The sequence below is a fragment of the Telopea speciosissima genome, chromosome 7 (assembly GCF_018873765.1).
Source record: "Telopea speciosissima isolate NSW1024214 ecotype Mountain lineage chromosome 7, Tspe_v1, whole genome shotgun sequence".
Taxonomy (NCBI): domain Eukaryota; kingdom Viridiplantae; phylum Streptophyta; class Magnoliopsida; order Proteales; family Proteaceae; genus Telopea; species Telopea speciosissima.
Window position 1 is genome coordinate 43,004,359 of NC_057922.1, and position 20,645 is coordinate 43,025,003.

Consider the following 20,645-nt stretch of genomic DNA (forward strand, 5'->3'; position numbering starts at 1 on the left):
TGAAATGAGTATACATAAAGAACTTCAAGTTTCTGAGAGTTTCATCGTGTAGCCGCAATGCCTACTAGAGAATCCAAAGACAATGGTCGATCCACTTTATTATTCGTTGTCTTATCTCTATTGAATTCCTATACCTATGATGCAGCTGACTGGTGGGTGCTCTATAGGAAAGACTCACCTAACTCAAGAAAGGTAATAATTAAAGTGCTTTCTCAGACTTGTTCTTCCTCTAGATGCGAGCATAATTAGAGTATATTCTCAATGATCCACTCCAAAAGGTAGAATATTGGGTTAAAAAGAGACTAGGGTAGTTGGTGTATGTGCAATTACAAGATGAGTTTGAAGCTGTAACACATACGCCAAGGCATGGAGGGTAATAACGATCTAATCGAGTTTGACAATATTTTCCAGCCTGACTCAAAAAATAAGGAAGATCCTCTATACCAGTGGGTGAAGGGATTGAGGTAGCCCTGTCATAGATAAGGTTGGGGGTAGGGCCCAATCCTAAGATAGCTAGTCAGATGGATAGTCTTGTAGACGAGTATATGATGTCTCATGAGGGGTCGTGTGCATTCACAGACACCTTGACCTTTCGAGTCTCAGGCTGGCGGGATGATGAGAATGACCCCGAGTGGTCGCATTCCAGTGATGGTGGTGATAGGGGTGAAGGGGGATGCATGAGAGGTGGGTATACCAACTGGAGCTGGAGCTGGTACGCTTCATAGGCAAGACTCAGTTTACTCATGCCACAAAGGATGAGGGCCACGATGCACGAGCCTCCACATGTGCAGGGCCTATAGGGGTTGCGTCGCCAATTCATACCACCACCTAAAGAGGAGGATGATTGCATGGAGTCAATAGACATCAAGTCAGGAGCTTGACTAACACTCTCGGAGGCATGAGTATGGAGGAGAGTGGTATGTATGGGGAGCAGCGGCGCGCATCATCATATGGATATAACATGGAGAGCATCAGTTCAGACTATATTCACTATACTGGGTATGGTCAGTTTAGGCATGTTAGTTCTTCATCATCATTACCCTCGGTCTCTCAGTACGAGGGTCAGTCATGCACTAGAGACATCCTTGGTTCCCGGATCCTAGCCATGCATGTCAACTCTAGTTCCTTAGGTACCATCCAGTAGAAGAGGCTCTTGCTCAAGTTTTGCACAGTTCATAAATCTATACCCTAGGTTAGGGAACCTTCAACTGTTAATGATTTGATTTATACGGCTTTTGTGGATGACTTCGAGTGGTTCATCCGCTATACTATAATATGGCTAACTTTATGTGATGCAATCAGAGGCTAATTTGGTTTGGCAACAACAACTTGCTAGTGGATTTGATCCAATCTGGCACTTGTTTCAATACTAGGAGTCTAGGACACTAGGATGTGCATAGGGGTGACTTGTTGCTTGTATTGTTGACTCTGATATATTTAATTATTTGTAATAAACAACGTTAAATGTATGATTTTTGAAATGGTTTATAATTTGATGGTTTTTCATTCCTAATGGTTATATAGGTTGTTTTACTTGAATTATATGTGTTATAATACTAAAAATTGTGTGGAATAAACCATATTAGTATATATATACAACGTAGATTACCAACCTAGGATCTGAAGTCAAACTACCATTTTGAGTGTGATTTTAAAAAATCTAAGGTTTCTATTATGTTTAAAAGGCCTAAAATAGGTTGTCTTACAAGGTTCATGACCTAATTTGGCCATATGGCCTCCGAAACCCAACATCGAAACTACAAAAAAAAAAGTTTTGGCTGAAATTTTAGTTTTGAATGACACATTTCAATTTCGGGCCTGACTGAAAGTCTGAAACCATGTCCGAAACCAAAACCTTGAATCTTGGTCTATTGATAGTCATACTTATAGACCAATCTAGATCTCGATTTAAAAATTTTAGACCCTACCTTACCTCAACTAAATGGAATTGGGTACATGTATCTTTGTCGCCAAGTAACTTATTATCATAGATCCACATTGGTTGGTCCTTGTCACTCATCAATTTCTGAAGCATCTGCCAAAGAGAAGCAACATGATTGACCCTTTAAACAAGGTTAGTATAGGCGGACCGTAGATGCTTTGCTAATACAATTTATGTCATGCTAATTCTTAATTATCCCAAACTTTGTTAACCAAGATGCTCAAAAGGTTGCCAAATGTTCATGGGGCAAAAATTCCCCACTTACCAAAGAGGCCCTTGTTCTAAGTGGGAATGAGTAGTTTTGGCCCTCTAAAACTATGTTTGGAAGGAATGAAAAGAAGAAGAAAAAAATCGTTGATAAGATGAATTATTATTGTCACAAAAGGTTTATTATTTTTTCAAATATAACAAAACATCTATTATATTACTTGGACAGATGTTGTGTCCATTTCAACCGTTGGAAAGAGACGCTATGATCTAGATTAACCAAGTGTCAAATTTTAAAATCTAATTTGATCAAATACCTTCTTTTGTATCCACAAACATCCTATGTATGTCCATGCATGTATACAGATACTATAAACATTACTGTGCACTCTCCCAACTCAAGTGAGAATAGAGGGTTAAGTTAAAAATAAAAATAAAAATGAATGATTCAGACTTGTCTTGTGATTTTTGAAAAAATAAAAATAATTAAAGAAGAGAAGAGAAAAAGACTCAAACACATCTCAATATTTTCATCTTTACTTTTGTTTAATTGTATTTTTTTGGGGTAAATTACATGTCACCCCTGGTTTTCAAACGAAACTCAAATCACCCCCTGATTTTTGAAAATTCTCAAATCACCCCCTGTATTAGACCCCAATATGACAAATTAGTCCTTACCATTAGTTTAATGTTGTTAAGTGATGATGTCAGTCAGTTAAATAAATTTAAATCCCTAAACTACCTTGACATCCAAACATAGATTTTGAAGGGTAATATTGTAAATTTTATTCTAATGTTTTAGTACAAGGGTAAAATAATCATTTCACACCAATAACTAACAGCAAACTAACACCGTTACTGTGGAGGGGGACGGATGAGTATTTTCAAAAACTAGGGGGTGATTTGAGTTTTGATTGGAAACTAGGGGGTGACATGTAATTTACCCATTTTTTAAATTTTTTTTTCTTTCTTCCAAACATAGCATTTTCATAAAATTATTTACACCAATAGTTAAAAACAAAAATTTCATATACCTTGGTTTAAAATTTGCCATAGACTGAGGGACCCATCCGCTATAATATGCAGACCATCTATACCTTAAAATATCAAAGATCAGATCCAAGTCAATTGTCACATACATTTAGGATGAAAATGTGATTTCAATTATCACTTAAATTTTCTGAACCTTGCACGCAAAACGCTTCATGGACTTATGATTTTATGAACAAATTTTAATCATCCTTCTCTCCACACTAGTACAAGCTGCATTCAACTTTTACAATGACAAATCAATTATTCAAGAAAGACCTTGTGAAACAAACTACGACGCCCCTCTCACTTCCTGTACAGAGGATATTTTGCCTTGTTAATTTACATATCGTATACTAATCTCATGTAAGCTTGAATTTGCAACAAGCTTTGATTTCATAGAGCTTTTGATTGATGCTGATTGGATAGCAAGTTTTGTCTAAAGCAATACCATCAAAGAACCAAAAAAAAAATTCCAACTATAGCAAAACCAAGCTCCCGAGAAACTCCTTGGATTGAACCAATCTGTGAAGACCACTAGATGCGTCACATGTCAAAACCTTCCACTTTTGGGGAGCTGCTCAGCGAAAGCCAGGAGAGCCCGTCGATAGGAGAGCCTGTCCAAACATGCAAATCAATATAAGAGAAAACAAATCCCTTTTAGCTTCAGATTTTACAGCATAGGAAATAGTTAATCAATCATATAGGAAAGATGTATCCAAATGTATACCTTCTTAAGAGTCAACCCCGATGTATTAGAACTGCATTCAGCTGATTTGTGTTCAGCTGGTTTGTGTTCAGCTGGTTTGAGTTCGACTGGTTTGTTATCCATTGGTTTCAAGATTTGAAAAGAACACACTAGATCTTCATCAACACTCAATAAAGCACCTACATTATCGAATTCCCCACCATAATTTGGAGCTGAAAATATTGTGACTAATCTTCGTTTCGCAAAGAACTCATACCCATCCTCTACAACCTGCAAATTAATTTTTAAAATGTTAATATAAACCTGAAGAATGGGGAGATGTCCCCATGTTAACAATGATGCCCATAGCCCCATACACATGTCAATGCTCTATATATGCCCATCAAAGGATGATTGTTTCATCGGGAGATTGCCCAACTGGTGTCAATTAAAAGAACAAAAAAGGGTGGGTTAGGAGGGGGGGGGGGGGGGAGAGGGAAGATTATGACACTGATGGACTTTAACCTACTCATTGGGACTAAAGGCTTCTGCTAACAATCCAATTTAAAAGATGAGTTGAAGTGTGCTAACCTGATGGCCTCGACATATTAGATCAAGATCATTTCTCTCCAAAAATGTAGCAACCCTATCAGCTCCAAACATACATGAAACACCTCGATCACTCTCAGCCCACCCCTCAATATGGGGATCAGGATCAGACCATAGCAAATCACAAATTAGACCATTATCTGGAATCTCAATAGGCCTTGAAAGGTCATTTATTTGATTCACATTATCCAATTCTGGAGAGAGACCCCCATGCATGCAAAGTATCTTTTCGTCAATGAGTGCGGCCAAAGGCAAACAATTAAAGCAGTCGGTGAAAATCTTCCATAGTCGGACATTAAACCTTCTTTTACACTCGTCATAGAAACCATATATTCTATTAATTTTTGCATCTTCATGGTTCCCCCTTAAAAGGAAGATATTGTTAGGATACCTCACTTTGTAGGCTAGAAGCAAACATATAGTCTCTAAGCTTTGCTTGCCACGATCAACATAATCCCCAAGAAAAAGGTAGTTTGCAGTGGGAGGAAAGCCACCACTATCAAAGTGTCTCAAAAGGTCTTGGTACTGCCCATGTACATCACCTATTAAAAAGTCTAAAATATTAGAGAGATCAAGAACACCAAAAGAGCAAAAGTGTCATCTTTGTGCATATCTAGCATTCTACAAGCATTAACTATTGTCGCTATTGTTAAGCATATCCTCTACATCTCCATGTTTGCATTTGCCACAAAGCACAATTTAACTATTCCTTTTTTTGGTTGTGGGGTTTGGGGGGGGGGGGGGGGTGGGGGTACACAATTGAGTAGTTCTTGTATATTCCTAGTTGCTATTAATCAGGCATGCCATTCAATTTAGATTTATCATGAGCATTTCAATACAATATTAAAATAAAAAGTATCAAACTATCAAAGGAATAAAACAAGATGGCACGCTTGACAGTTTTGTGTAGTATTTTAGGTCGAAGCGGAACTTTTCAGTTAAGATATTTGGCTTAAGCTTCCGGAGATTATTTTCTATACAATGAATTACACTAATTTTGAACCTTGAAGGAGAAAACGACATTTCTGTTTAAGAGGGGGGGGGGGGATTGAAACAGCATGCCCCATTCCTCTATGCTTTCTTTTCAAGTATGCAATACTTTTCATCCTTGTAATATCCTCTCACATTATGTAAGGCATGATGCACATATTCAGTCTTTATCAATAAACAAGAAAAGTACAAGAAAATGATAGAACCCACCACAATCATTAGTTTGGTCTTCACAAACATCAACAACATGACAAACACAGGCATAGATCTTCAAACAATTAGCTAGCTAGCTAATTAGACAAGGCATAATAAAATAGTGCTATATCAAATGAATAGAATATTGCAAAAGATACCATAATGAAAACTTAATTAGCAGAAAATAATGCTATATCAAATGAAGAGTATCTACTCCAGGCTTCTCCCCACGAAACAATGAAAACAAATTTCTATGAAGAGTTGGCATGGTGAAGCACCCTCTAAGGCATTTGATCAAGTTAAAAGTTAAAACACATCCCATTTGGCCAACATCATTAGTTGGATTGTCACAAAAATACACTAACTCCAGTTCATAATCACTGCCCTGATCATCAAAGTACGTAGATGCAACCCAACCAACCATCATATGTTAAGAGTGACTCATTCTTCTTTGTTTGACAAAAACCATCTTAATTAAGATCTAAATTCAATGCTAGTCATCCAACTGGTATAGTCCTTACATATACAAATGCCAAGTTAGGAGAATGAAACATGTGTTGATAGCGATTCAAGAACAACTAAATGAAGTCAAAGTTCTCTAAAGAACAAAACGACAACAGTGTACTTCAATAATTTGTCAATAGTATCCCCCTCCCCTACCAGGTCATAGTAGCTTCGTCTACAATACATATCCTACCAACAAAAAGGACAGCCGACGGTAAGAATCCAGTTTATTTCTTCATTTAAAGAGAACATACACTGTCAATATATATTCAAGAACACCCAAATTTCAAAAAAAAATCTGAAGGTACAATCTGGAATTTTCTCAAACAGCCCCTAAGCATACTCATGGCTGCCTAAGACAATTTTCAGTATCATAAACTAAGGTAAAATAAAAAAGAGGGGGGAGGGGGTTACTTATCTTCAGTAGATGTTCTTCTACAGAAAACTATCCATGAATCCAAAAAACCAAATAGCAGAATTCAATTACAAGAGATAATAATAATAATAATAAGGGGAAGAAGAAGAGAGACGAACCGCAGATTTTGATGGGAGTGTTGAGATGAAGCAGAGTGGGCTGGGAAAGGAAGACATGTCTGGCGTTGACGCAGATCTGCCGGATCTCACTCTCAGATAATTGAACCTGTTTTCCCCCTTTTCCTTCCAAAAGCCTTCGAATGATATCGTCCAAAATCGTCGCATCCATCGTACCCTCAATCGTCATCATCATTACAAATCAAGAGTGACAACCAAACCACTAAATTTCTTCTTCTTCTTCTTGCTCTTCCTCTGCTTCTTCTATTTGATTTTGCTAAAATTATTGTCAATAGAGAGAAGATTGATCAGGAAGGAAGTACAGAGATGGCTTCAAAAAGGTCAATTAGAAAAAAAAAAATGGAATTACTTCCAGGAAAAAGGATGTTTATTCGGGGTTTACTTCAAGAAAAGGACGTTGTTCAATCAATTGTTACGTACGATTGCAGGTTTCCTGTAGAGGAGAAGAGCTAATCCATCCTTCTCTCTGTCCTTTTCCATGACGCGCTTTGTTTGAATAATATTAGAAAATTATTCTTCCTATCTTCACGTCTCTCCTGCTCTCTCTTCTGGCGGCGGTAGTGGTCAACGGCGGTGGCGGTGGCGGTGGCGGTGGCAGAATCTGTTTAATATTTCCTTACCCCCTCAATATATCAGAGGAGGAACACCTGGCCATGGGCATGCCTCTGCCTTCGCCTGCAAAAAAAAGACTTCAGCCGCTGTTGAAACCTTCAATTCTCACTCTTCTTCCTCTATGGCCTTATAGTAAAGATTTTATGCATGATTCATGCCTACAGACAATTCTAGTTCTTCGGTTCTTCTTGGGGAGGGAGATTGGTGTGGGGAAGAGGAGGAGCACAGGGTCAAGAGTCTGATGACCACCAGGTGTGCAATCTGCAAAACCGCGTTTTTTGAAAAGATTTTACAGATTTTCTCCCCTTTCTTATCCCTTTCTTTAAGCATAAAAGTTTCCCACTTACTCGTTTACGCGAATTACGCCTCTCTCTCTCTCTCTCTCTCACGTGATATTTTATTATTTTAATCTTTCTGTCCTAATCATTGGTGTGAGTCGTGTCTTTATCAAAAAAAAGTCGTGTGACATGGGAGATTCTTCTTCCACTGGTAGCGTGAGGCATGGATTTAAGTATAGAGGATGGCTCTTTATCGTCCCGGGCGTCCGCATTGGACCGCTCCCAGTATTGGGGCCGATAATTTTTCATAGAGGATACAAAACATCTCTATCGCTGCTACCTAATATCAGTACCGATATTGATATCGATAATGACTAGTTTTTACAATCGTATCAACTATTGTATAGGCCGATACTGACATACAATCAATACATATTGAATATTTTTATAAATTTCTGGATTTTTTGTAAATTTTTATTTTTTTATTTTTCAGTTGATTCAATAGTTGATAAAATGGTCGATTCCAAAAAGTAGCCTTTGATAGTCCGTATTGGACTTATACAGTCAATCCGTATTGATATCACTATTGGCGCCTAATATCGATGGTGATTACCATAACTTTGGCGTGAGGATCCCTCTCTCTTTTGTTTATGGGCAAGAGATTGATGTCGTATAAGCACCACTGCGGGAACTAATGAGGGCACACACAAGGACATTAATATAGATGAGATTTTTTATTTTAAAGGGATGACACATTAATTTCGGGCACTTTTCTATCTAAGTGTAGGATCCACACGATCAGGCAGTGTTATATTTTCTTAGTACTATTTATTTATTTTTTTGGTAAAACCCTAGTATTTATTCTAGTGAAAGGAAATGAATGCCTCGACTCTCCAAGAGGATTTTTTCATTAAAAAAAAAAAAAAAAAAAACCTCTCAAAGGATTTGATTGCAAAGTAAACTTTTATAATTAAACTTGGAATGTTTTATAGTTAATTACACAATTATGTAACTCAATGCAAGCCTATTAAATCAAAAACTACATCTTCGTTGATGCCCATATTTGTGCTCTCATTGTCCCAGCCATTGCTGCAGGTGCTACATGACCAGAGAGTGATCTTTTTGCCTTTTATTGTTATGGCACTTCAGTATTGATTAAATTTCACTTTCTATTTTTTTTTTTTTTTGGACAAATTAAATTTCACTTGCAACAAGTTGGTCCTACATGTATTAAAATATAAACAATTAAAAGGGAAATGATTCCCACGAAAGAAAATATGAGCTCACTAGTGAACGAAGCCATTTCCCAACTTCTCATTGGTGTAGTTTTTCACTACTCTGACATTGTGGGAAACCTTTGCCCTAATTATCTATTGGGAGAATGTTCTCAGTGCCGTAGCGCAGCCTACGCCCAGGCACATGGGCATCCTGTGCAGGGGGGGTAGGGTGGTCATAGCACCCACCCCCATGTGCCTGGGCTCAGGCTGCGCTGCGGCACAGAGAACAGCGCCCCTTATATATATTATATCTATGGACCTGACAATGTATATGAATTGAGCTGAGCCAGACTAGAGTGCCTTCTTTTAGGATTGGCTACATGGCTTGGGCTTGTCTCGCACACCATGCTAACCAACGTCTCAAAACACAGAATCGGGATCGGTTATAGCTGATTCCGATTTTAATATTCACTGATTCGATTCCCGATTTTTAAAACAATGATGCTACCTCAGAGATTGATGTTCGGCTCAAGAACACTACTGACTGGTCTTCGCATTTGGGCTTCTTCTTCTTCTTCTTTGGACTTCGTCAACAAAAGATGGTAATGCTTGGAGTATTATGACTGTTTAGACTTCAGGAATTTGGACATAACTGATGACCATTGATGGGGGGCTAGAAACTTTAGAGTTTTGGATAGAGTAAATTTGTAATAGGCCCATAAATTTTCAAGTTGGATTTGAGTTATACATGGTATACTTTTGGTGGGTTTGAACTTTGAATTGAATTAGTAGGATTCCGATTTAGAGTATTCATGGTTATAATAAGACAAATGACAATCAAAAGAAGGTTAAAATATAAATATGAGAAAAAGAACTCTACTTGATGGTGTTTCCTATGTCCTCTCACAGGGCATTGTGAGATGACGCCTCTGTCCCCCTAGGTAGATACCCAGGTGTGCTCACCCATTGGTCTAAATGCTTGTGTAGAGACCATGCAACCAAGTGGAAATCTCTTGCCCAATATAATATATAAAAAAAGAATTGTGTTATATTAAGAGGGTGACAAAAAAAATTAAAGTTATGACTCTTATTTAACACCTTAAGGGGTGTCAATAAGAAAACCCATAAGTAAATAGGGCAAGCAGGTAAGCATTAGCTTAAGATCTATTGGAATTGAGTTCTTGTATTTTGAAGGGTTCGTATAATTATTATTGAGCTTGTATATGTTTAACTTGGTCGCTTTTTTTGATCCATTGCTTGTACAATGTTAAACTGTAATTGTGTGGGAGTCAAGGTTTCTAGGGTGCTTTCATTCATTGTCTCTTTGGAGATAACCCAAGGTAGATCACATAGCGAGATGGAGAGTGGTGTACAAACAGTTTTTGACTAATAAAAAATTATCTTTTTCTCTTGGGTGGATGTAGGCATTGATAACAACTCACGAAAAAAATTTTCATGTTTGTGCGTGATTGCTTGCATGTTTTCTTTCTCGTGTTTCCGCACTCGACCCAAAATAGCTAATCCTGGGCCAGGGACAATATGGGCTTGGACCTATCATTGAGGTGTTTGAATGAGCTACTTATAGCTCACCTTGGCCCATCTCAAGCCCAACACATACACAACACCATGAGATGGTTTTTACACTTTTACTATGTCCAATTGATATTACTGAGTGAGAAACAATAAGAAAGAAGGAAATAAAAGAATATGGCCTTTGGCATAAAAGGTGAGGGGGAATATAGAAGCGTGGTGGACAAGTGGGAAGAGCCATTTGGGGGTTTTGGAAGGCCAAAAGAAACGCAAAAGAAAAAGAGAAAAAGGAGAAAACAACTAATACTAAGAAGATGATATTTATAAGTTAAATTAAGATCATTAAGAACCTGCTTAATGGTACTTTCAAGATAATCCAACTTGGTAGGTTATAAGAAGATTCTTTCGTTTGATAATGGAGGAATCATCTAAGATTAATCTATCATTTGCTAAATACCAAAGTCAAAAATTCAATCTTCAAACAACTCTGCCTGGGCGGATCCTCTGGGGAGTGGGACCATCACACTTCTGTAAGTTCATGCATGGATTAGGATGAGGATTAATCTAATAAGGGTTGGGAAGGCAAGAATTTTGCTTTCCATAAGATGCTTCTTCATATCTCTTGAGAATCTTAATGGGGTCTTAAAGAATCAAAGATTCCAATGTTAATGAGAATCAACACTTATAAAAAGGGTCAAGATATTGATAGAAATTGGAAGCATGTTTATATTATAGTGCTTTAATCTTTTCATTAGTTCATTATAATAATAAATAAAGAAAAAGAATGTCGCAACGTTAGTGTGTAGATTCTTGCACACTCCCATATCCCATCCCATCTATAGATACATCATATTCTCTCTCATCATTAGAACCCCTTATTTGACGATTTGGTTTCTTCACCTCCTTATTGGTGGAAAAGGGTACTCTGACATCGTAGCAATCCCTTCCCCAAATGATTTTTTGGGCAAGAGATCGTTGCTTGGCTTTGTAGTACGTTCTTGCACTAGTGTGGGCCAATAAGAGCACACGTAAGAGCATCAACATGGATAGATTTTTTTTATTTTAACAGGAGTTGGACAGTAATTTAGTACGCTCATGTGTCTGGACGCAAGAACCACACAACAAAGCAATGTTATTTTCCCATTTTTTTCTCCTTTTTCCAATGGAGTTGTATTTTTGACATGTTTTGTTATTCACTCATTATTCCTCACCCAAAAGTATCTACTCTTACCTGGGTTTGATTTTTTAATGATTTTAGGCTTTCAAAACCTTAAACACTTAAATGTAAGTGTTTTTTTGTGATTATGACATAATCTAGCTCCGATTGCTTACGATTATGGGCCCTCAGTCTCAAATACTCAAATGGAAGTGTTCCTTTGAAGTGAAATAAAAAAATCGCACCCAAACCAATGTCTGCAAGGGCTACATGACCGATTAGCATTCTCTTGCTTAGTACTTAGATATAAGTCATAACTGTAAGTATTAATTAACCAAAGTAAGTTAGGGAAAAAAGACGCTGCTTGTTCGCGTGGCCCTATACCCAGACACAGGAGTGTACAATATTAACACCTACCCTAGGAAATAAAAAATTTCATCTATGTTGATGACCTTGCATGCCATCTCATTGCCTCCACGCTGGTGCAAGAGCCATGTGACTAGACAACGTTCTTTTTAACCAATAAGATAATATGCAACTTAAATGGATCTTAGTGGTTTCAGTTTTAGTTAGCGCCTTATTGATCCAAAATCAGCATCCATAACCACTGGATTTAATAGTAAGATGGGGTGTTTCTGGGTTTTAGTTGTTTGATTTGAACGGTTCCTAATTCGGTCCTAAATTGACAACCTTTGTTGACTCGCATTGCAAAAGGTATATGGATAGGGGTGCAAGTATGGCCCTGTTGGCCCGAACCCGCCCTGGCCTGCCTTGAGCCCGAACAGGGTATGGGCTGAGATATTTGGCCCTGAGGGCGGGTCAAGCTTGGAAATTTCTAGCCCTGAGTTAGGATCGGGTCGGGCCAGGGTTGAGGCCTCGCGGGCTAAGCCTGGCCCGGCCTGACCCTGTTTTAAATCGTATTATAAATTATATATTGATATAATATATATTATAAACTTTAAATGCCTCCCACATTTTGTCATATAATATATCATATATGAATATAATAAGTGATATAATACATTTTATTATAGTGTTATTTTATATAAAATTGATAATTTTCTCCCCAATCCATGTATTTCCTTCCCCCTCCCCATGTTCAGGGCCAATCAAGGTCAGTCCGGTCCGACCCTGAAGACGAGTCAGGGTTGGATTTTTCAGGTCTTGAGTCCGGGTCTGGTTGGGCCTAGGCTCAGCTAAGGAGACTTAGGATTGGACTAGGGTTCTATAAACCCGGCCTGACCCGACCCAATTGCAACCCTATATATGGATCAGGTTCGTATGTAGTCAGGTCGGATAGTTCATTGTGGTGTTCCTCCCAACACAGAGTACAGACGCAGGAGCGAGCATGTGAGCCCCCATTGCGCTGCAATTGGATACCTTCGAGGCTTGTGGGCTGTGCACCGCAGTACCTGTTCGAACGAATCCCCACGTGTAAAATATATACATGAAATATTTCTGGGGTATCGAGGTCTGAACCGTCAGATTCAGATCAAACTCAATTGGCTTGACCATCTGTTCCGATCTAACCGATGTAAATGATCTCGAGATCTAGTGAACAACTTGCCAGCTTTTCTTTGTTTTTTCTTTTTCATGGAAGGAAACAGCTGTCATGGTCGTCATGTGACAGACTGCGCCGGTTTTAGGAAAAAACAAAAACTGTGACGTTGCTGGGGGGAAGAAAGAGAAGAGACAGAGCCAGGCAGGACCCAGTTTTACATGAAACGCCGCCCAACCTGACCAGAGAGGTTTCATTCATGTGAACACCATTACCAGCTTCACATTAATGAAAACGACTCATCGTGATTCGTGAGTCCAATTGGACCCGAGTTGTCAGGGTTCAATGAAACTACGCTGCCTCAATCCCCACTATGGATTGGGGATAGATATTTCCCTGTCCATTTGTCCCTTTTATCACCTGTCTTTTTTTTTCCCCCCTAAAAATAGAAATCTTTTTATGAGTTTATTACCAATCATATAATGAAAAAAAAAACACTACCTAGTGGCATACGAGATGAAATGACCACCACGTCTCGCGCCCTCTATGGAAAGGCAAAAGTTCTTGAACACACGTCTATTATTTTGTGTGGCCTTGTATCTAGGCCTAGGGATCCCGTGCAGGTAGCGTGTTATGTGCGAATCCTATGTCCAAACATAAGTTGTATAAAATGACCATTGCATCCATGGAAAGGTGGAAATCGTTGAGGGGCAAAACGATGATTTCATGTGGACTTGTGTTTGGGTGTAGGGGCCACGCACTGCATGCGACCAGATAGCATTCTCTCTCCCTTTTAATTTTCATGGGAAAATGTTCTCTGCATGAGATGCAGGGGTTACATCGTACACGACAACCAATGAGATATTCAGAGAAAGATATCATTCATGTGAGTCCATATCTTTAGAATAAATGAGAGAAATAATTAAAAAATTCATATAGAAGGGAAACTACATAAGGGCGGCGTGGCAATCTTTTTCCTTTTTTTTTATTATCTAAATATGGGGCGCTGTTCTCTGTACCGCAACGCAGCCTGCGCCCAGGCACTTGGGGGTGGGTGCAATGACCACCCTGCCCCCCAGCATAGGCTGTCCACGTGCCTAGCGCCTAGGCTCAGGTTGCGCTACGGCACAAAGAATATTCTCCCTCTAAATATATACAAAATGGTAGATGAATGTGGGACCAAATATTTGACGATTAGATCATAAGGTCAAATAAAATTTTGAAAATTGAAAATCTTATGATGCATTAAAATGATGGGAGAGGATTTCTTACAAGGGCAATTTAAGAAGAAATCTATACATACATCAATGAGGGACTGGAGAATGGTATTATTCATATAGATTCACATGGAACCGTATATTTTATTTTTCGTAGAACATGGAGCCATATGATTCGAAGAGAAAGTGTATTGTGGCCTTAATACCCTATTTATTATGTGAAAAGAGTATAAAGGACTCTACACAAGGGTGAGCCGTTATTTTGAAGTTTAAAAAATAATAAAATTATTAGAAATGACATCTAAGGAGTGGCTCTAGTCATTGATATCATCCATTTGCTTCAGGTACGAGGATCTTTGAGTCAAGTGATCATGGGTGGACAGGCGACTACCTCAGAAGCTAGAGCATTCATCAGTATATTAAATAATTATTATCATTTCTCTGGTCAATATCTAAACATAGCCAAAACTAGAGTCAATTATAGCCCAAGTGTATAGAGATGTAAATGGATATTTGAAAATTCGTATTCGATCTACGTTTGTACCCATTTAGGAGAATTCGAATCCGTCCAAAATTAATCGGATACGAATATGATAATCCCCCTATTCGACAAATTATTATTTGATTCGTTTAGCAATCCGATAGTAATACAATATTTGAAATATATCTCTGTGTCCGTTTATCCTTTTAAGTTATCTTTTAGATTTTGTTATCTTATTTTTATAATTTTCTAAGTTAAGATAATGTGATTTTTTTTCTATATTTTCTATTGGTTAATATATAGTATTTATGCAACTTGATACATGGAATCACATATCTATGTGAGAAATCAAAGACTAAGAAGAGTAGAAGAAATGGTAGTTGTTGAACTCTCAAGTCTCAACCTTAACCCTCATCATAAAAACGGTAAAGATGTCAACGGATAGTCAAAAATTCGTATTCGATCCGCATTCATATCCTTTTAGGAGAATCCCGTTTTTAAAAAATACTATTCGGAAACTATATGAATCCGTCTGAAAACCAATAGGATAATATCCAAATCTGTTCGAAAACCGATAGGATATTATCTGAATCTGTCCGAATATAAACGGTTACGAATATGTTGATGCCACTATCCGACCGAATTTGATCTGTTTACATCTCTACAATGTAACGGTAGCAGTGAAAAGAGCTCTATCCACAAGCTTCCACATTACTCTGACTACTCGGGTAGATATTTACCTTGATATTCCTCAATTTTTAGGAGAGCTAAAGAAAGCACATTGTGCAACATTGATAGAGAGGGTAAACAAGAAGCTACAATCATGGAAAGCTAAACATATGAGTGCGACAGAGAAACATACTCTCAGTCAATCGACCCTATCTACAATCCCTTTCCATTGCATGTCTTGTTTTTGCTTGCTTATTCCAATACTTAGTGAATTGAATTCATTATGTAGGAAGTTCTTTTGGTGCAAAGGAGAATCCTCTCTAATTCCCATGGTCAGTTGGAAAACCATATGTCAACCCAAGCGAAGTGGCAGACTCAATCTGAAGTTGTCCAGCCCAATGAATCAAGTCGTCTTAGCCAAGAAAGCATGGGAACTATTATCTCTCAATGAGTCCTTATGGGGACAAATTATGAAGCAGACTTATTTCGTAAGGTTTGACAATCTCCATGCCTCAACTCCTACAACATAATTTTGGGCTTGGAAATCAATCATGAGCTCTCTCCCTCTTTTCAAGCGTGGTCTGTTCATCCAAGTCGGTGATGACTATTTGATCAATCTATAGCAAGATTACTGGATTCCTAACTGGCCACCTTCGATAGCTCCATTTCCTTTAATATTGGAAGCACCAACAAGAGTGGCTCAGCTCATTGATATAACATCAAGGAAGTAGGACGATGCCATTCTCCAATGGTGGTCACCCTAGGTAGCAATCCAAATAATGGCGATTCGTATTCCTATGTACTCCATAGCTAACTGCTTCATATGGCTTCCAACAACAAATGGAAAGCTTTCGATTTTTTCAGTGAATTTTTCTCCTCTCAGGTTCCCTGCCCGGTCAAGTTCGTAGGTTCCTCTCATAGGGAGGGCAGAAATGATGACCTCACCTTACCCGAACAGTGTGTTCGGGCAGGGGGTGAGGTCGTCATTTTTGGCCCCCTATGAGAGGAACCTACGAACCTGACCTGACAGGGAACCTGAGAGGAGTTAGATTCGTCTTCAGCGTATAGACTTGCACTCGAAGGGGAAACTAATCAACCCAGCTCCGTTTTGGCTAAAATTGTGGCACATACCAACTGCTCCTAAGATTAAAATATTTATATGGAAACTTCTTCTGGGTCAATTACCCACAGCATATCTACTTCAAACTTGGGGGGGGGGGGGGGTACATGTAATGTCAACATGCAAGGTTTGTTCGACAGGGTCTTTAGATCCCAATCACCTATTTATTTGATGCCATCGGGCCCATGCCCTATGGACTAGAATAAATCTTCAAGAAATGACATTGTCAGAAGATATTCGAAGTTGTGTGCCTCGCCATTCAGGACTCATCAATGGAAGAAAATAAGGAGAAAACCTCCAAGATCTCAAGTATGCTGTGGCATATTTGGAACTCATATATGAGGCATATCCATGGGGAAGAACTTCAACCAATCAACCCAACAGCTTACAAATCCAGGCTCTTGCTAAGGAATTCGCCACAACAAGAGACGGAGGGCAAAACAACCAAACACCTAAGCAGATATGCTGGAAGACATCCCTTATGGACTTTGTTAAAATCAATGTTGATGGTGCAAGTCATGGGAATCCTGAACCATCGGACATAGGAAGAGTAGGGAGAGATTACATTGGTCAGTTTCTATTTGGATCCACAATTGGTGCCGGTCATACACTCATACTTACTCTATTGTTGCATAGGCTCTGACAATTCGGCAGACATTGCTAGTGCCAATCCAACTAGGATACAAAAAAATCGATCATCATAGAGAGCGATAACCTGATGGTAATAAACTGCATCAATGGGATCAATGCTTCAACCCCCATGGGGCATCACTCACATTATTGTAGACTGTCTTAAATTGGCAACCCTTCTAGATCAAGTGGTTCTCATCCACTCATTGTGTGAAGGCAATTTTGTAGCGGATGCCAATGGCCTCTTATGGTCTTCTAACTCCAGTTTTCAGCTTTTGGAACCATGCCCCCTCCCTCTCTTTGTTGTTACTTCCCTTTGATATTTCATGTACTTGTCTCCCTAGAAGTTTTCATCAATAAATTTTTCTTTAATGAAAAAAAAGAGTTTTGGCTCCCAAGTCCGAAGAAGCTGCACCAAATCCAATGTTGGAAATTTGAAAAAGGAAAATAAATAAATTAATAAATAAATAAGAAGAACGCCTAGTTGGAATGTAGATTCATTCAATTACGTCAACAAATCATATGGAAGATATCATTTTCCACATTGCCATTGGGTGCGTAAATTTTTTTCTACACTATCGGCTTAAAAAAATTGTATTTTTTATAAAAAAAAAGGCTTCAATTATACTTCATTAAGAGAGAGAGAGAGAGAGAGAGAGAGAGAGAGAGAGAGAGAGAGTAACAAGTAAGATAATATTTGATTATTTTCTTATGGGAAAGGATCCTTTGAGCTAGTAGCAAAGGGAGCACACCAATAAGTACATAGGAGGGCACTTTAATGTGAGGAGGAGATAAATAGACACAAGGTACTAATGTACCCTACCTCAATGGCTCAAGAATCTTTTCCTTTTTTAGGACCTAAAATGAAAGAAGTATGGCGTGCGAATCAATAGATCGATCTTCTTCCATCTCTAATTACTAATCCTTGGTCATGGCATCTCCATCAAGATCTTCTATATATCAGTTCTACAGTCTAGGACTTGGACTTAAAGTTAGTAGGATAGGGGACCCTTTCTGTTATGACATTGCTTCTAATATGGCCATAAAGGCCCTGAACTCTAACTCTCTTGTGTTTTCCTCTTTTTAGGTTATATATTTATTTTTCTCATCAAAACAAAAAAAGAACCTTTTCCTTTTTTCATATTTGGAATAATATATTGCTTGGGGGCTGTATTGATATTAATCTACAAAGTGTTAGGTGTAATTCTTTAAAGAGGAAGAGTTCTCCATGGGGGGGAGGGTGTGGTCTCTGTGGATGCGAGGAGAGAGGGCAATCAGCAATGTGGATGCACACGAAAACATAATCAGAGTAGGCATTTCCGCCTTTTCATGGGGGCACCTTAATTGCCATCGCTTCTCCAATCAAATTTGGGAGCCCATATGATCATGAAAGATGATTCTAATTCCTTCAATGGATTTTCCTTAGGCCCGCACTGCACAGAGGATTTTAATCCACTACCACCCCCTTCCCCCAAAAAAATAAGCGTTTTTAACTTGGCCCACACAAATTTAGCATGTGATTAATTCAAATGATTCTTGTTTTTTTTCAACTTCCAAAATGGCCACAATAATCACTAGGTATGTCAATTGTCAAATCCAATTGCCACCCCAGTGGAAAAAGGAAAAAAGGCATTGACCATAGCACCTTCTAAGAAGAAAAAACAAGGAAGATAGATTGTATTTGATACTGAAATGACCCTTTCAATTATAGTTGGGCTGGAATAAGTGGTTGGTCTACTTTTATTCCAATTCCAAATTGTTCTTCAGAGTTCAGACTCAAATGGAACAAGTCTCCCTTGTGTCGACGACCACGTGGCCGACTCAAGCAAGACTCCCTTAACCACGTGGCGGAGTCAAGCTAGACTCTCAAAAAGAAAGAGCCTAGAACGGACCACTCTCTGACCCATTCATTTCATCTAAAGGCTGTAACCCTCTCTCTCTCTCTCTCTGTTTCGCGGTCCTGGTGCGTCGTTAACACCTTTTTAGGGGAACTTCACGCGAAGGTCACGAGTCACGACTCACGAAGCCTCCTCTCCCTCTATATAAACAGAGCTTGCCCTTGCTCTCAAAGCATAACAGCGTTTCCAGAGAGAAGAAAGAGTGCGGCGAAATTAGTTTTCTCCGCTACTGCAGAAGGGTTTCTAGTTTTCTTTTCTTACTATCAGAAAATAAGTGTTTTTAAGATCTTTCTGCAGTCGGTCGGAGTAAAACAATCGCTTCCATCATTCTCATTCGATCATCGGAAATGGCTCGCTTTCTTTGTAACGCAAATCTTGTTTCTTCTCTCGTCGATTCTATCTCAGTATCAATCAACAGGTAAAAGACTAAATCAAAGAAATAACTCTGGATCTAACTTTCGTTTTCCTTTTAGGTTCATTTCCTTGTTTGTTTTGCCATTTCTGCCGCTTGGTGGAACTTCTCTTGTGTTTTTAATCCTTCCTTCATTTACCCTATTCTAAAACCCTTTTGGCGATCTTAGTTGTCCAAGAAATTGTAAGGGAGATGAGGCATAGAGCGAGCTACTGCTGGAACTCGCGTTCTACAGGTTTCAAGCTCGAATGATAAACGAAAGAATTAGACGGAAAATCGTATCCCTAGAAATTAGAATCTATCTCTGTTTTAATATATATTTTTCACCATTTTCGGGGCGGCTGTGCGGTGCTCACCGCATTTGGTTCCGTAAAATCCGGGGTTTGATTGTTTCTTTTCGACTCCTTTCCTCAATCCTCGCTCTCTTTGAACCACCCACCTAGTTGTTATTTCAATTTCATGTAGGTTAATTGATATGCATTTAGTTAAGTAATTAATTAATTAAAATTTGTGTGTTTTGATTTATGGACGAGCAGGCCAGTTATTTCAATTTCATGTAGGTTAATTGATATGCATTTAGTTAAGTAATTAATTAATTAAAATTTGTATGTTCTGATTTATGGATGAGCAGACGAGGTTATGCTGTAGCATCACAGGCTATTTCGTCGAGCGTGGTGAGAGGAAGGAGCGGTCTGCTGAAAAGTGGAGAAGAGAGAGTAGCCATGAAAGAAGCATCTGAAACTAATTCTTGGGCACCAGATCCAGTGACCGGTTACTACCGACCGCAGAATTGTGGGGCTGAGATGGACGTGGCTGAGCTTCGGGAGATGCTTTTGAACAACAAGACTAAGCAACACTAGATGAGACTAAGAATGAATCTATGAAGAATGTCTCCTCTCTTGAGGGGGAAATGAAAGAAAATCTAGATGCCTTTACTCTTTTTTATCATTTTTGTAATTTGTTCGTTCCCTCTAATTTATGAAATTAAAAGAAGATTTATGGAATTTATTGTTAACAGCTCAGATTTGTTTATAGGTTTCGTGATAAAAGAGGAAAAAGTGCTTGAAATAATTTAATTTGAATTAAGGATACGTTAGGGGATGAAAGAATTATGATACCTAACGTGTGGGGTCTAGAGAGAGATTCCTTTATACAACTCTAATAAGAAAGGGTAAAGCCAACCCAGGTTTGAGTTGGCTTGTTGAGTAGCT

General features: G+C 38.6%; 2 protein-coding genes across 4 annotated transcripts; one reads left to right on the forward strand and one right to left on the reverse strand.

Moving 5' to 3' along the window:
* Nucleotides 1-3,519: 3,519 nt before the first annotated feature.
* On the reverse strand, nucleotides 3,520-7,310 carry LOC122670014 (serine/threonine-protein phosphatase PP1-like). 3 transcript variants are annotated; one of them, XM_043866948.1, is made up of 5 exons: nucleotides 7,113-7,310; nucleotides 6,699-6,930; nucleotides 4,458-5,017; nucleotides 3,909-4,157; nucleotides 3,520-3,795 (listed from the first exon to the last, which is right to left on the reverse strand). In XM_043866948.1, exons 2-5 carry the CDS (start codon nucleotides 6,889-6,891, stop codon nucleotides 3,760-3,762), a joined length of 1,038 nt encoding a protein of 345 aa, XP_043722883.1. In that variant the 5' UTR covers nucleotides 6,892-6,930; nucleotides 7,113-7,310; the 3' UTR covers nucleotides 3,520-3,759. The 3 variants fall into 3 exon arrangements, with proteins under 3 accessions (XP_043722883.1, XP_043722882.1, XP_043722884.1); XM_043866947.1 differs by having other exon boundaries at nucleotides 6,699-6,933; XM_043866949.1 differs by lacking the exon at nucleotides 7,113-7,310 and having other exon boundaries at nucleotides 6,699-6,962.
* A 12,027-nt stretch (nucleotides 7,311-19,337) lies between these two features.
* LOC122670015 (late embryogenesis abundant protein Lea5-D-like) lies at nucleotides 19,338-20,306 on the forward strand. The gene is made up of 2 exons (XM_043866950.1): nucleotides 19,338-19,440; nucleotides 20,066-20,306. Exons 1-2 carry the CDS (start codon nucleotides 19,370-19,372, stop codon nucleotides 20,292-20,294), a joined length of 300 nt encoding a protein of 99 aa, XP_043722885.1. The 5' UTR covers nucleotides 19,338-19,369; the 3' UTR covers nucleotides 20,295-20,306.
* Nucleotides 20,307-20,645: the final 339 nt, after the last annotated feature.

Coding starts and splice junctions, on each gene's coding strand:
- LOC122670014 (XM_043866948.1), bottom strand. CDS start 6,891: ATGATGATGACGATTGAGGGTACGATGGATGCGACGATTTTGGACGAT. Junction 5,018..6,698: donor CACTCCCATCAAAATCTGCG/GTTCGTCTCTCT, acceptor ACTTTTTAATAG/GTGATGTACATGGGCAGTAC. Junction 3,796..3,908: donor CGGGGTTGACTCTTAAGAAG/GTATACATTTGG, acceptor ATGTTTGGACAG/GCTCTCCTATCGACGGGCTC.
- LOC122670015 (XM_043866950.1), top strand. CDS start 19,370: ATGGCTCGCTTTCTTTGTAACGCAAATCTTGTTTCTTCTCTCGTCGAT. Junction 19,441..20,065: donor ATCTCAGTATCAATCAACAG/GTAAAAGACTAA, acceptor ATGGATGAGCAG/ACGAGGTTATGCTGTAGCAT.